We start from the raw sequence: 12,928 nt of genomic DNA, 5'->3' as shown, positions 1-12,928 counted from the left end.
AAGTGTTCATTCACGCCCAATTAGGATCTGATCAGTGTAACATCACTGCTGTCCACCACCAGAAGAACCATGCAGTCCCAGGCCAGAAATAGTGCTGGTAGTGGTGAACCGGTGGCCAGGGGGCAGGGGGAAGGAAATTTGAGAAGTGCGTGCGTGTGTTCGTCTTGTGCATGCTTGTGGATCTCTTTTGTGCCATGGGGAGGAGGGGTGGAGAAAGAAGGCGGTTGCTTTAAACAAGAATGTGTTCATTTTAAGGGAGAGGGGGGAGGCTCTGAGCTCAATTTGTCTGCCTACTGAAACACTGCTAGAGGATTTCTCATCATTTAAAAGCACCAAGGAGGGGGAGAGAGAGAGAGAGAGAGAGAGAGAGAGAGAGAGAGAGAGAGAGAGAGAGAGAGAGAGAGGTGCAGTTGAGAGAGACAGCCTCTTAGAGCTGTGAGGCAGAAGTGATGGATTCAACCCACAGAAAAGTGACAGTCTTCTCCTAACGGGCCACAGGCAGAACACAACCTGCCCCGGACTCACACCATTCATCAGGGAACTACCTCCACTGCCAGTTGTCTCTTGAAAGTGCTGCAACTTTTTCAAGTGGATTTTGAAACAACCTACTCAATGTTTACTGAAGAGTTGCCAGCAAGTTAAGCTTCTGTTGGGCTAATGACGGTCTTTTAATAATAGTCTTCACAGGTAAGCTACCTCTTCACTAGTGGAATGAACTGAGGTGACAAAGAGTGAGTAACTAGACAGAAGAGCACAGAGAACTTTGAGAAAAGGACACAGGCGTGCAGCTTTTACACTTGGGATGACTCTCAACCAGGAGCAGCTTCAATCATCTCAGGCAGGAGGACAAGGAAACTGAGGGAGCTTCATCAATATTCAACTGTTATCTCGTAAGTACTGTGTAACATTTGAATTATATTTATCTAATATATTGGTTACATTTCTTAGAGACACTGCATGTCACATCAATTCACTGCATTAATCAATTGTCCACCATTGGAATATATTAACTAAGTGAAAATGATGACCCTTCTTGGTGAGACACAAGTTGTCGGTGAGCAAAGACTCAGTCAGCCAAGTGGCATTTTTAACATGATGGAAAAGCAATTATGTGGTCATTTCTTTTATCTGATGGAAGCCAGACTGTGACTGTTCTGTCTCAAACTGCTGCACTCTGCATTATTTTCTTTTAATCCTGAATTCAGCGGTTGTCATGCAGCATCTCTTGTCTGACTCACTGTTTGGTGCCAACGGGTAATTCTACTCTCTGATGACTAATCAGACTGATGACTGATGGACTCTGTTAAAGAGAGTTTACTACAGCGCATAGGGATGCTGGAGTGCAGGCTCTCGAGACTTAGCGCTTCTTCACTACTGATAAAACACTGTCAAAACACTGTCAAAACACAGGAACCTAAAAGTGTAGGACAAGGCACAAGGGCAGTGAAGCAGGTATCTAAAAGATGATATGATATAAAAGATTCATGATATCAAAAGATGCCACTTGCTTCTAAAAAAAAGAATAAAAGATAAGTTTACTATGTCAAGCAGTGTGCAGCTTCAGGATGTTCCCCTGGGCTCAAGAGGACAGGGAAGCCGGGAAATGAATCCCGTCTTTGTTTTCTGTTGCCAGGCTAGTGTTTGGATAAGGCGGCTTTGAGGTAGCATGCTGGAACTTATCGAAACAATTTGCGAGACCCCCTGCTTCCCTGTCTGACTCAGATCACAACGGAGGTAAGGTAAGAGAGACAGGACCAAACCTAAATTCCAACAAAAACTTTACCTCTCCTGCGGAATGGAGAGTCAAAACAAACACTGAGCAGGTAGTTGAGATTAATTATGTTCCAAATGTCATGTTACATGCTTACAAGGATTACATGCTTGAGGAAAGAATGAGGTCACCCTCTAGGAAAGGTAATAAGGCTGATTACCATGAGCAAATTGAATTTGACTCTGATCTAACACATATTGGGTGTCAAGCAGGAGATTGCATGTTCTCAGTGGAGTTGGCACTAATTTAAACATGCAGCACAAAGCCGCCCAGCAAAGTGCCCACTTCTTTTTGGCTACTGACAAATTAGGTGCTTTGTAGTCCTGTTGTGATCTCCTGCTGTAGTTGATGATGTGATTATGAAGCATTCACATAGAAAGTAGGACATTGGGTTATGAATTGGGTCAGTAGATACAGTACGTCTTAAAAAGGTACTTATAGGTGGGAGAGAGTAATGGTCCGGTGTCTGAGGGGTGTAGCTCTCACCGTCTGCCACAACCACTGACTCTACATGTGTGTATGGTAGCTCACACTAATGAGGTGACAAAGAATGTGAGGAATGCCATGCTCATGCTGAAATGAGAGGGGCTGGGGAGCGAGACATCAGCCAGTCTGAGCAAGGCTGCCCACCTTCTAATTAATATGTGCTGAGAATGACCAAAAAGGCCGGAGCTGGTCGGACACACACTGACCTGCCTATCACACTTGATTTCACATTGAGTGAAATCCGCTAAGAGAAGTCGTGTAAACACAGACTTACCACCTGAAAACAGTAAAACCAAAACATTTTGGTGTGAAGCAGGCTTTAGGAAATTATCCATGGGGAGCTGCCAATCAAATGAAAACGAGAATGGCCCTTCCGCCTTTAGGTCCTTTTAGATTCAATGTCTTACGTGTTTCTGAGATAAAACATTGCACACATTCACAATTCCAAATTAAAAAAAAATTATAATAAAAGAATTAAGGTATTTTCCTGGTGAACCTTATTTAATCAAACTTTGTCTTATTCAGCAGCTGTACATAAAACTTTCTTTCTACAATTGAAACCTAATATTGTTCAAAAATAACTTTGCTTCTGAAAATTCTCATGAATTTGTTTGCTTTGGTTTCATCTTCTGTCCAGTTCATCCCAAACCAGTTCAATGAGGTTTAAGTGGAGACTGTGCTGCTCTTCATCATGTGAAGCTCCGTCTGTTTCTTTTCTTCTCATGCTCAAAGCTGCTATGGTTAATTAACTTCTTAATCCCTAAAAAAGGGATGTTAGCTGTAAAATTCACTCATATTTTTAGGTACAGTGATCAAAACTATCTTTTTATTTTTTATCTTGAGCAGTTCAGTGGTTACCTTTCTACCATCAGGTTATTCACTGTACCTGATCTGCTTAAAACAAGGAGAGAAAAATTGACCGGTTTTGACTGGTATCATATACAACACTTCAACACCAGTTAATCATTAAAGCTATTGGCCAGTCAATAGCAGCTTGTTAAAGGGAACTGATGTTGGGACAATGATGAGCTGTGGGGGCTGTTACCAGCGAAGACGGAGGAGGAGGCTTTCTGTTGTTCCCTCTGGCAGACTGTCGATGGGTTAATAACAGGCTGTCTCTGTTGGGGCAGATGGGACTCTCTCCGGTCCCTGGGAGACTGAGCCCAATGAGTGTTGTTGTTTAAACACACACATTAACCACAAAACTCTTTTACAGACGCACACATACCGCATGCGAGTGCACACAAACACATTTCATCACAAGCTGCAAACATTTTCCCCTCAGCTTTGAAGTGTAGTGAAGCCTAGAGCAGGAGATTCCAGGATAACAACGTCCAACATGGGACTCCTCAGCAGCGGGGGCAAATCACACAGCATTTCTCAGAGACAGAGCTCATGTTCCAGGGGCAGAAACCACAGGAGCCACTAGCTAAATACAGTCATCAGCACATTACAAGGGACAGGCTATGACCGGCTTGGTTATCTTGGTATGAGCTTGCATGCAGGATATTATTAGTGATTTCATTAAGATGAGTTCAGTGATGATAGTAGCTATCTATTTGAATGGTGTGAAAACTATTCAACATTATAGTTCCATCAATCGGCTTTTGCAGAGGTGATGTCATTTTTTAGCAGGATTAATAGTAAAAGATCTTACTGTGCTGACAGAAGACAGACTCGTGGTGAATCTGAAATGGAAACTATACTCTGAAGGATATTTTATTCATATTCCAGCAAATGACTTGGGTACTTTGTTAAGAAAATACAGACAAGAATCAGACTCAACATTCTTGTGCAGCGTATGGTGATTTTTTTTGGGCCTATTAAACAATAATATCCAAAAAGGCCAACAGGTTACATAATAGTAGTATACAAATTTGTTTCCAGTAAGAAAAAGTGTTTACACATTTTATTCAGATGAAGCCGAAGGGGTTGAATGTGCCAGGTTCATGTGCTTGGAAAGTGCTGCATTTCTCCTCTCCGTGTCTTCAACCTAATGTGCTGGCAACATGCCCGGATTAACAAGACAAAAACATTTCAACTCTCTTCCCAATTTTCTTTCAGGACATCATTTGGAAGTTTATCTTTCACATAGAGATAAACTTTAACAAATGTATGAAGAAGCCCTTTTAAGATTGGAAATCCTTATGCAGCCCTTCAAGAATCAAGCCAGTATAGACCTCACTATATCGCTTTCTGATTAGACAGGCCCCCCCACTGACTCTGGGGAGGTGTTAAACAGTAGTCCACTGTAATCCAATATACAGCAGCTTTCAAACAAGGTGTCCCGGGAGTTCAAGGCCTTGTTTTCTTCACACAGGAGTTACATTCTCCTCAGCAATGAGTGGCATACCCTCCGCTAACTAATAACACCAAATTATCATTAAAAATTGCCTGCACTTATTTTTCTCTTAAATTGTATATGAATTCGTAATGAACCAGCTCACGCTCATTAGCTCTTGAGGAAGATTATGGGTTGTGCCACAAGGTCCAATTAGGCAGAAAAGAAAATTTAGAAGCGATGGAAATCTAAACATGAATATATCTAAGATTTGATCAGAAGTGGACACAGACACAGGTAATGGTAATGTTATGTAAGATCTTTTTCTCAGCATTCTTGATGGTTAAAGTAAGCTTTTAGTTATATCAGAACCAGACATCTTCAAAGAGGATACACAACTTATGATTAATTCCCTATTAGTGTGTGCATGCAACGTATTTCCCTTACTGAGGACTGATGCAACACAATCAATATTTTAAACAGCTCCATGAATAGAATCATCTGGTGGTGCTTCAAATTTTCCATAAGCAAAGATGTCCAGGCCTGCAGAAGGGAGTAGCTGGGAGTGTTTCATTGTGTCACGGACAGGCAGTGGCATTCGCCCAAAGAGAACCTGAGCCAGTACGGCAAGCTAAGCTAAACACAGTTCCCTAACAGCAATGCATCTGACTCGAAAGATCAGCACATCATTAGACAAAATAAATATTTTTCTTAGGGCCAGAGAGGGGATTAGTCACTTTCAAACAGCTTGTACAACATGGATCTGACAGAAGAAAGCTGATTTAAACAAACCAGGATCAAGGCCCTGTCATGGTGAATAACAGCAGCCAGTGAGGCACTCCGCAAGACGAGTCACCGATTTCCTCTCAGATCTAATCTTTTTTGGTAGCTCTTATTTTTGGGAGCTGTAATAACCTCCAGCTTTGCTTAATCTGAGATGTGTATGCATAGGACATTGGTGCCTAGTGGACCAGTGTATCCTGATGAACAGCCTTCTTCTGGTCTCAGTAAACATAGCTGTGAAGGACTCCATTGATGCCCTGTCACAATGCATACAACCCAATCCTGAGAGCTTTCAATCAGAGGCAGAACAGGTAGTGAGTAGGTAGCTTCTGCTTACCAACAACAAAAGTTTTTTCCCTACAATATAATCATGTTCTCAATTTTCCTACCCATTCTTCTCAGGCTTTGGTGATTTGGCCACACTCATGGAGACCCCTTCAATGGTCCTGCTGGGGCTCCTTATTTATGGACTAGCCGGTGGTGTTCAACAGACTCAGGGGAGTCCATCCGACAACAGCCGGGACAGGACCCAAGAATTTGGGAGCAGTGAAGACGGTTTTGAGAGAGAGTTTCTCTATGCCGGGAGAAGCAAACGTTCTCCAGCTGACCAGCAACAGGACAAATGCTCCTACACTTTTATAGTGCCGCAGCAAAAAGTGACTGGAGCCATCTGTGTCAACTCCAAGGAGCCAGAGGCTATGCTGGAGAATCGGGTCAACAAACAGGAGTTAGAGCTGCTAAATGTGGAGCTACAGAAACAAAAGAGGCAGATTGAGACCTTGCAACAATTGGTGGAGGTGGACGGGGGTATTGTCAATGAGGTCAAGCTTCTGAGGAAGGAGAGCCGAAACATGAACTCTAGAGTCACTCAGCTGTACATGCAGCTGCTCCATGAGATCATCAGAAAGAGAGACAATGCCCTGGAATTGGCCCAGATGGAGAACAAGATCTTGAACCAAACCTCTGAGATGCAGCATCTCACCAGTCGATACAAAGATCTCGAGCACAAGTACCAGCACTTAGCTTCTTTGGCCACTAACCAATCAACTCTGATTGTCCTGTTGGAGGAGCAGTGCCAGAGTCGCCCTTCCCCTCGTCATGTGCCCATCCCCCAGCCACGGCCTCAGCCCCCTCCACCATCCCAGCCCGTTAATAAGCCTTACCAGCCACCTGTCCTTCCACGAATCAACAACCCAATCAGCAACGAGATCCAGAGTGACCAAAAGTCACCGCCTCTTCCAACAATGCCGGCTGGCACACACAGCCCCTCCACCACTGACAAACCCTCTGGTGAGTCTAACAAAGTCCGATATAAACTTTTATTTTATGCATTCTTACCAGACGTACCAGATGCCATCATAAACAGTAATCACAAACAAAGGATTGTCTGTCTTAAACAAGACAAAATCAACCACTCATTCTTCATAGCCAATTTAAATGAATCCCACGTATTCCCACAACAAAAGGCCAAAGAGAGAACAGAAATTCTGTTGTCCACCGCCTTTTGAGATGCATATTATCTAATTGCCATGATACAACTCACACAAAGCACATTAGCAAGGTAAATACATGTGCCTAAATGGATAGCTGGATCTAAGCCCATGGGCCTCGGAAACCACAAGTTAATCGATGATAAAGCTTTAAATTTGACGAGAAGAGTGTTTTGTGGTATTTGTTGCACTAAAGAGCCTGTTGCTATCTTCAGAAAAAATGGTTTTATAATGGCGCATCAGGGGAACAAACCTGGGAGATTGTTCCATTCACATGTTGTGCTACTGCTTGCAATTTTCACTAAGCTGTATGTGAACGGGAGCCTTTGTATAGAATTTTTCAAAGGAGGCAAATAATTTCCTTCGCGCAGCAACCAACACCCCAAAAGTTACATAAACCCTTAACACGAACAGAGCACAACACACAATGCAGGAAGGAGAGAACTGAGAGCGGAACACAGAGAAACAGAGGGATGGAGTCTATGAAAAGGGGGAGGGGGTAATGTAGGAACAGAAAGAGATACCGGCAGTTGGTGATGTCATTTGTTCCACCAGGCAAGAATCAGTCATATGTTCCACCAAATCAGCAGACTTTATCAGGCAGAACAGAGCAGGGCAGCGCTCTGGCTTGTATCTGCTCAGAGACATTCCTGAGAGTAAGTGGATGGCATGAAGTGGGCCAAGAGACAGATCATTCGCAGTGAATTCATTAAACCAATAGCTATCTTGTTATTGAGACAACTGGGTAGTCACTTTTGGCTCGGTCAGCTGAGCAGGACCTCATGACATATGTGTGTTGTTTCATCTTTCATACACCTCATGTCTTGCAAACTCATGATGCCCCACCTCCCTCACCTCCAACATTTTGTGTGACCCCCTATTCTCGATTTGTTTGTTTCCATTGTATACAAAATCTGTTCCAGCTGGTAAACCATACACGTGTGACATCTTTATAACTTAAACTCTTTCACAGCCAATTGAAGCTAGGGAGTCAGTAGCCCCATTAGTGTTTTTCCACCTCTACTGGGTTTGGAATTTGGGATAAAATCATAAATGGCACACAGGCAAATTATGTTTAACTGTTTTGCACAATGAAATCCAGTAAAGTGGTACTGACTCTGCATGAAATCATCAAAACATTTGAAGCATGAATTCTAATGCTGCAGAATGATGTAGAGATGTAGTTTTTATAAATTAAAACAGAAAAACCATAGCGTAAATAAGTAGAATAATAATCCCAGTCTATAAAGCACAGATGATCAAATTTTTTTCTCCCGTTTCATCATCCAGTAGTCAGGATTCCCTTTGCCCTCATGCCTGTGTTTCTTTTGGCTGCACAGCCGGCAGCCATTTCCCTTATGAGAGGAGCAGCCAAAGTCAATTCTACTGTTAAAATGAAAGCGTCTGCTGAAAATTGGGGTTTCCTATGGCAGAGTATAACAACTCTTTGTGTCACTGACTTTTTCTCCATTTTCTTTTGTTAAGTTTTAATATAATATAAATACCAAATTCTACATGTTAATAGGGGTGTTATGAATTTCCAAATCCACGGTTTGGTTCAGACCCTCAGTTCAGTTCACTTGTGCTTACACCTGTGTTAACATTTAGCACAGGTGTAATCTCTATAGACAAAATATATAGGTGTGGGACAAGATTATGGTACTAGAAGCCTTCTGGTTTCCATTTCAAGTTGGGCCAATCATGTTTGACCAGACTTTGGTTGCCTGCAAGTAAACATTTATTTATCTGCATTCATATGCTGATAGATGACACATCCTCTTGGGCACAATAATTGCTTATTTATATATGTTATTCTGTTACTTGTGAGATGATAAATTTGGTTCTTTTTAGTATTGTAATCAGAGGTAGCAGCAGGTTGGGGCTGAGGTAACATGGCTTCGTTAGCAAGTATCACAAAACACTATTGTGGATGTTTGTATCATGGATTCTGTCTCACTTTCAGAATGGTTGCTATAGATGTAATGTCATCTCTGTTCAGGTCCATTTAAGGATTGTACGCAGGCTCTGGAAGATGGCCACACTGCCAGTGGCATGTGCCTGGTAAAGCCAGAGAATGCCAACCGGCTTATGCAGGTGTGGTGTGACCAGAGACATGACCCAGGTGGCTGGACTGTGATCCAGAGGAGAGTGGACGGCTCTGTCAATTTCTTCAGGAACTGGGAGACATACAAGGTGCAGCAACCTCACACCAAATCAAGGGACTCATAGTTTGGAGGGAAGCTGGTGCCTCATGTAGGTTGTCTTGACACTAACCAGATGTGAACATGTAATGACTAGGTAATTGTTAAGCTTTCAAAGTGTCTGATATAATACCTACGTCAGTCACTGCTTGGCCGTATGACTCATAAGTCTGTTGGTCTTTATAAAATTACTGATAAAAATTGCTGGAATATTGGACTTTTTTTAAGCCTGTACCAGAAGTTATCTGAAAAAAAGGGCTATGGTATTTATTTAGTCTATCTTTTCTAAGGAAACCCCCCTCTCACAGGAAAAAGCAATCCATTGGTAAATAATTGTTTGCAGGCCAACAGTTAACAAGGGTCCTGATTAAATCTTAGCTGAAGGCAACAATGGAGACATTTCCATGACTTTTACAAAAAAAAACGTTTAACCACATGAGATCTGAAATTTCATTTGTAAACTCATCAGAAGGGGTGTTTCCATGACTCAAAGCATGTGCAGGGTGGGGGACACCACAAACCAACTTACAGTATGACCAGAGCCAGAATAAAGCAAGAGAAGAGTCCAGAACGTGGGATTTCATAATATATACGCACTTACGCACATCCTGTTGTGTTTTCAATCAACAAAATAACAGTGTAAATCTGGACACCCGATACAAGCTATAAACCAGACTCAGAGGGTCCATTTATAATCATGTTCCTTGACAATAAACAAACCCATAGAAGAGCTAAACTCATAATTACCTCCAGATCTCTGAGTGAAGACCCTGAATTATAGACATCCAAACTAACGGTTCAAAACTTTTTCAAAGAGCGTTTTACAAAAGATTTCTCAATCATACTGATAATATTTTTCCTATCACTGCACTTTACAGCAAGGTTTTGGCAATATTGACGGCGAGTACTGGCTGGGTCTGGAGAACATCTACTGGCTGACTAACCAGGGTAACTACAAACTGCTGGTCACGCTGGAAGACTGGTCTGGCAAGAAGGTGTTCGCGGAGTATGCCAGCTTCAGGGTGGAGCCTGAAGCCGACTTTTACAAGCTACGGGTGGGCCGTTACCATGGCAATGCTGGAGACTCCCTTACCTGGCATAACGGCAAACAGTTCACAACACTAGACAGAGACCATGATGCATATACAGGTAAAAACCTGAACGATACTTAATGTTAAACTGGATTAATCTGGGCAATCATAAACCAATTATTAACATGATTACAATGCATGTTGCCTGACTGTTTATTTATTTATTCATCTTTCTAGGCAACTGTGCCCACTACCAGAAGGGAGGATGGTGGTACAACTCTTGTGCCCATTCAAATTTGAATGGAGTTTGGTACAGGGGAGGACACTACCGCAGCCGCTACCAAGACGGAGTCTACTGGGCTGAGTTCAGAGGAGGGGCCTACTCACTAAAGAAAGTGGTCATGATGATCCGTCCAAACCCAAATACCTTCCACTAGGCATCCATGGAAAAGACACTGTACTGTAAAGAAAACTATCACATCTCCTAACATCCATGCAAACTGTATCTTTTGTCTAATGGAGTGGCACCAGTCTAAGCCGAGTACAAAGAACGATAACGTGGAAAGTACAATATCAAATTGTCAGGCTGATATACTGGTCCCTCAAGACAATTGATCAAATGTGTGTACTGTTATTCAGGTGTCTCGACAACTCAGGAGTTGTTTTAAAAACAGTGCGTTCATTTGATCTGAGTGAGAAATACCATGTGAACCTAATTTGACATGAAAAGACCAGATGAAAATCATTCAGTTAATATGGATCCTTAAATAAATATATATAAATAGTATGTATGTCAAGTTTTGTTTTGTTTTTTCGCAGTTGGAAGAAAATGAGGACGACACAGGAAATGTATCCGGTGACTTAATTTCATTCAAAATACATTCTTCAAATTATAGGAACAGTATCATTTTCTGTGTAATGCAAAGGCCAGGTTCATCAATAACATTTTTCTAACAACAAATTGTTAATACAATAACAGTTACCAATAACAAAAAATCAATTCTATCATAATTTGAGGAAGTACATTCTGTAATACTTGTTTTGAAATGACTTGAACAGGTATTCACCAATTTGCTTGTATAAACCAAGCACTGTATTTACTGTATAAATCTAGTGGTTTGTTGATGTCAATAGATCCAACACATTGCGTATGTACAGAAGATATTTGTAATATAATGTATTAAAACCTGTTATGTCACTAATAATTTGGAATAAAATATGTACAGCTTGTGTGCTTTTTGAGGTGACTTGGTATAAGCTACTACTAAAAAGTGAGAGAGAGAAAAGATTTGAAAGGTTGTGCACAAGACCGTTATAACTACATTGTGGTTCTCAAGGCTTCCATTTAACTTAAATGACATTCTTTAGCCAATGTCACTTAATAACAGCAGTCACTAATATTCATATAATATGAGACACATATTTCTATTCAGAAGAGAGTGAAACCAAGATCTCAAATGTTCATGTGTTGACATATTTATCATTGTTAAGATCACAAACTAATGTTTGATTTTAATGCACAACTTCTTGGCTGTTATCTCCGTAAAAAAAAAAGTGTCATCATTCATTGCATCAACATTTTATGTGTCTGAATATATTAAAGCATGGAAGGAGAAAATGTATAAAATATGAACCCATGATATTAAAAGATTTTTTGATTAAGTGAAAGAATATAATTTTCAGCTTTAAGTAACAATGTGGAAAATGTGGTGTTTGTATTGTGAATAAAATAAGAATCTCAGTAAAACATTTAAAAATTAATTGTACAGTATAGATTATTATTATTATAAAATAAAATTCATTAATTTTGTATACTGCTTAACTTTTGAGGGGTTGTAGGGGAGCTGAGGCTAAAATTAACTTAAATTGACTAATTTTATTATTTTGTGAAATATTAATATCATCAATACTTTATTTTATGTGTACCAAAGATTACTGTTACTTTAAAACTGAACGCCGTCAACTTACAGTACATGCCTCTATTATGCAGCAACCATAGCTTTAAACAAATTGGATTTTAAATATGTCCTGCAGTGCAATACCTTGATTGTTGCTTTCATTTGCAATAAACTGAATTTTTGAAGCTCACTAACAAATAATGTTTAGTAATACCATTATGAAAAACTACATTCAATTTAACACATATACAGCTGAGTACATTATGAGATCTGATTGAATAAAAGCATGTCTCAAACATTATCACCACTGTCAGTGTTTGCAAACAAAGCCAGTACACAGAGGAATGACAAATGAAATGTGACAGGCTTGTAAAACTAATGCATCCACCAGGCCCCTCCACTGACAGCAGAAATCCCCTTTACCTCATTATGTGTCAATGACATTTCCAAAGACAGCTGGAAAATAAAACAAGGAGTTCGAACCGAAATAACCAAGCTCCATTACTGTCATTCCATGACTAGATTTGAGCCGAAGAAGGTTGAGACATTTTAAAGAGCATTGGAAATCAATTTAGTGTGAATTCCTGTGACTGACAATTTGAGATCGTCTGAAGGGGCCAATAATCAACAGAGCAAAAATGTTACGTGTTCCATTTAAATTCCTTCACTCCAAATAAACGTTAACATAGCATGTTAGCATTCTGTGCTGCCAAAGTGAAGATGGATGCTTATGTGATAGTAGCCAGAACACCTGTCCTACACTAAAACGACAAACATGGGCTGTTAAAACTGTCTCATAAGTCAAAAAGAGAAAAAGCTTCTTTCCTGTGACAGAGAGGCTTTGGATAGGACAAAAGTAGACATTCATCACTGGGACTGTCACTCTAGTCAGCTGTGTTTTAATTAAGGATGGATGGGACAGTAAAGTGCATCTTTTACCAAAGTCTGCTGTCTGGCAAGGCAGGTCAACACTTTCTAAAGAAATTA

The 12,928-nt window shown here is 40.7% G+C and overlaps 1 protein-coding gene across 2 annotated transcripts; it reads left to right on the top strand.

The window, feature by feature from the left end:
• The first annotated feature begins 383 nt into the window (after positions 1 to 383).
• On the top strand, positions 384 to 11,276 carry angptl2b (angiopoietin-like 2b). Of its 2 annotated transcripts, none has more exons than XM_034594985.1 (5): positions 384 to 687; positions 5,724 to 6,611; positions 8,811 to 9,004; positions 9,891 to 10,161; positions 10,281 to 11,276. In XM_034594985.1, the coding sequence occupies exons 2-5, from the start codon at positions 5,747 to 5,749 to the stop codon at positions 10,478 to 10,480; spliced, it is 1,530 nt and encodes a 509-aa protein (XP_034450876.1). In that variant the 5' UTR covers positions 384 to 687; positions 5,724 to 5,746; the 3' UTR covers positions 10,481 to 11,276. The 2 variants fall into 2 exon arrangements, with proteins under 2 accessions (XP_034450876.1, XP_034450874.1); XM_034594983.1 differs by having other exon boundaries at positions 384 to 890.
• The last annotated feature ends 1,652 nt before the right edge of the window (positions 11,277 to 12,928 follow it).

The sequence above is a fragment of the Hippoglossus hippoglossus genome, chromosome 9, assembly GCF_009819705.1.
Source record: "Hippoglossus hippoglossus isolate fHipHip1 chromosome 9, fHipHip1.pri, whole genome shotgun sequence".
NCBI lineage: Eukaryota > Metazoa > Chordata > Actinopteri > Pleuronectiformes > Pleuronectidae > Hippoglossus > Hippoglossus hippoglossus.
Note: the sequence above shows the minus strand (reverse complement) of the source record. Positions and strands in the feature narration are given on the sequence as shown.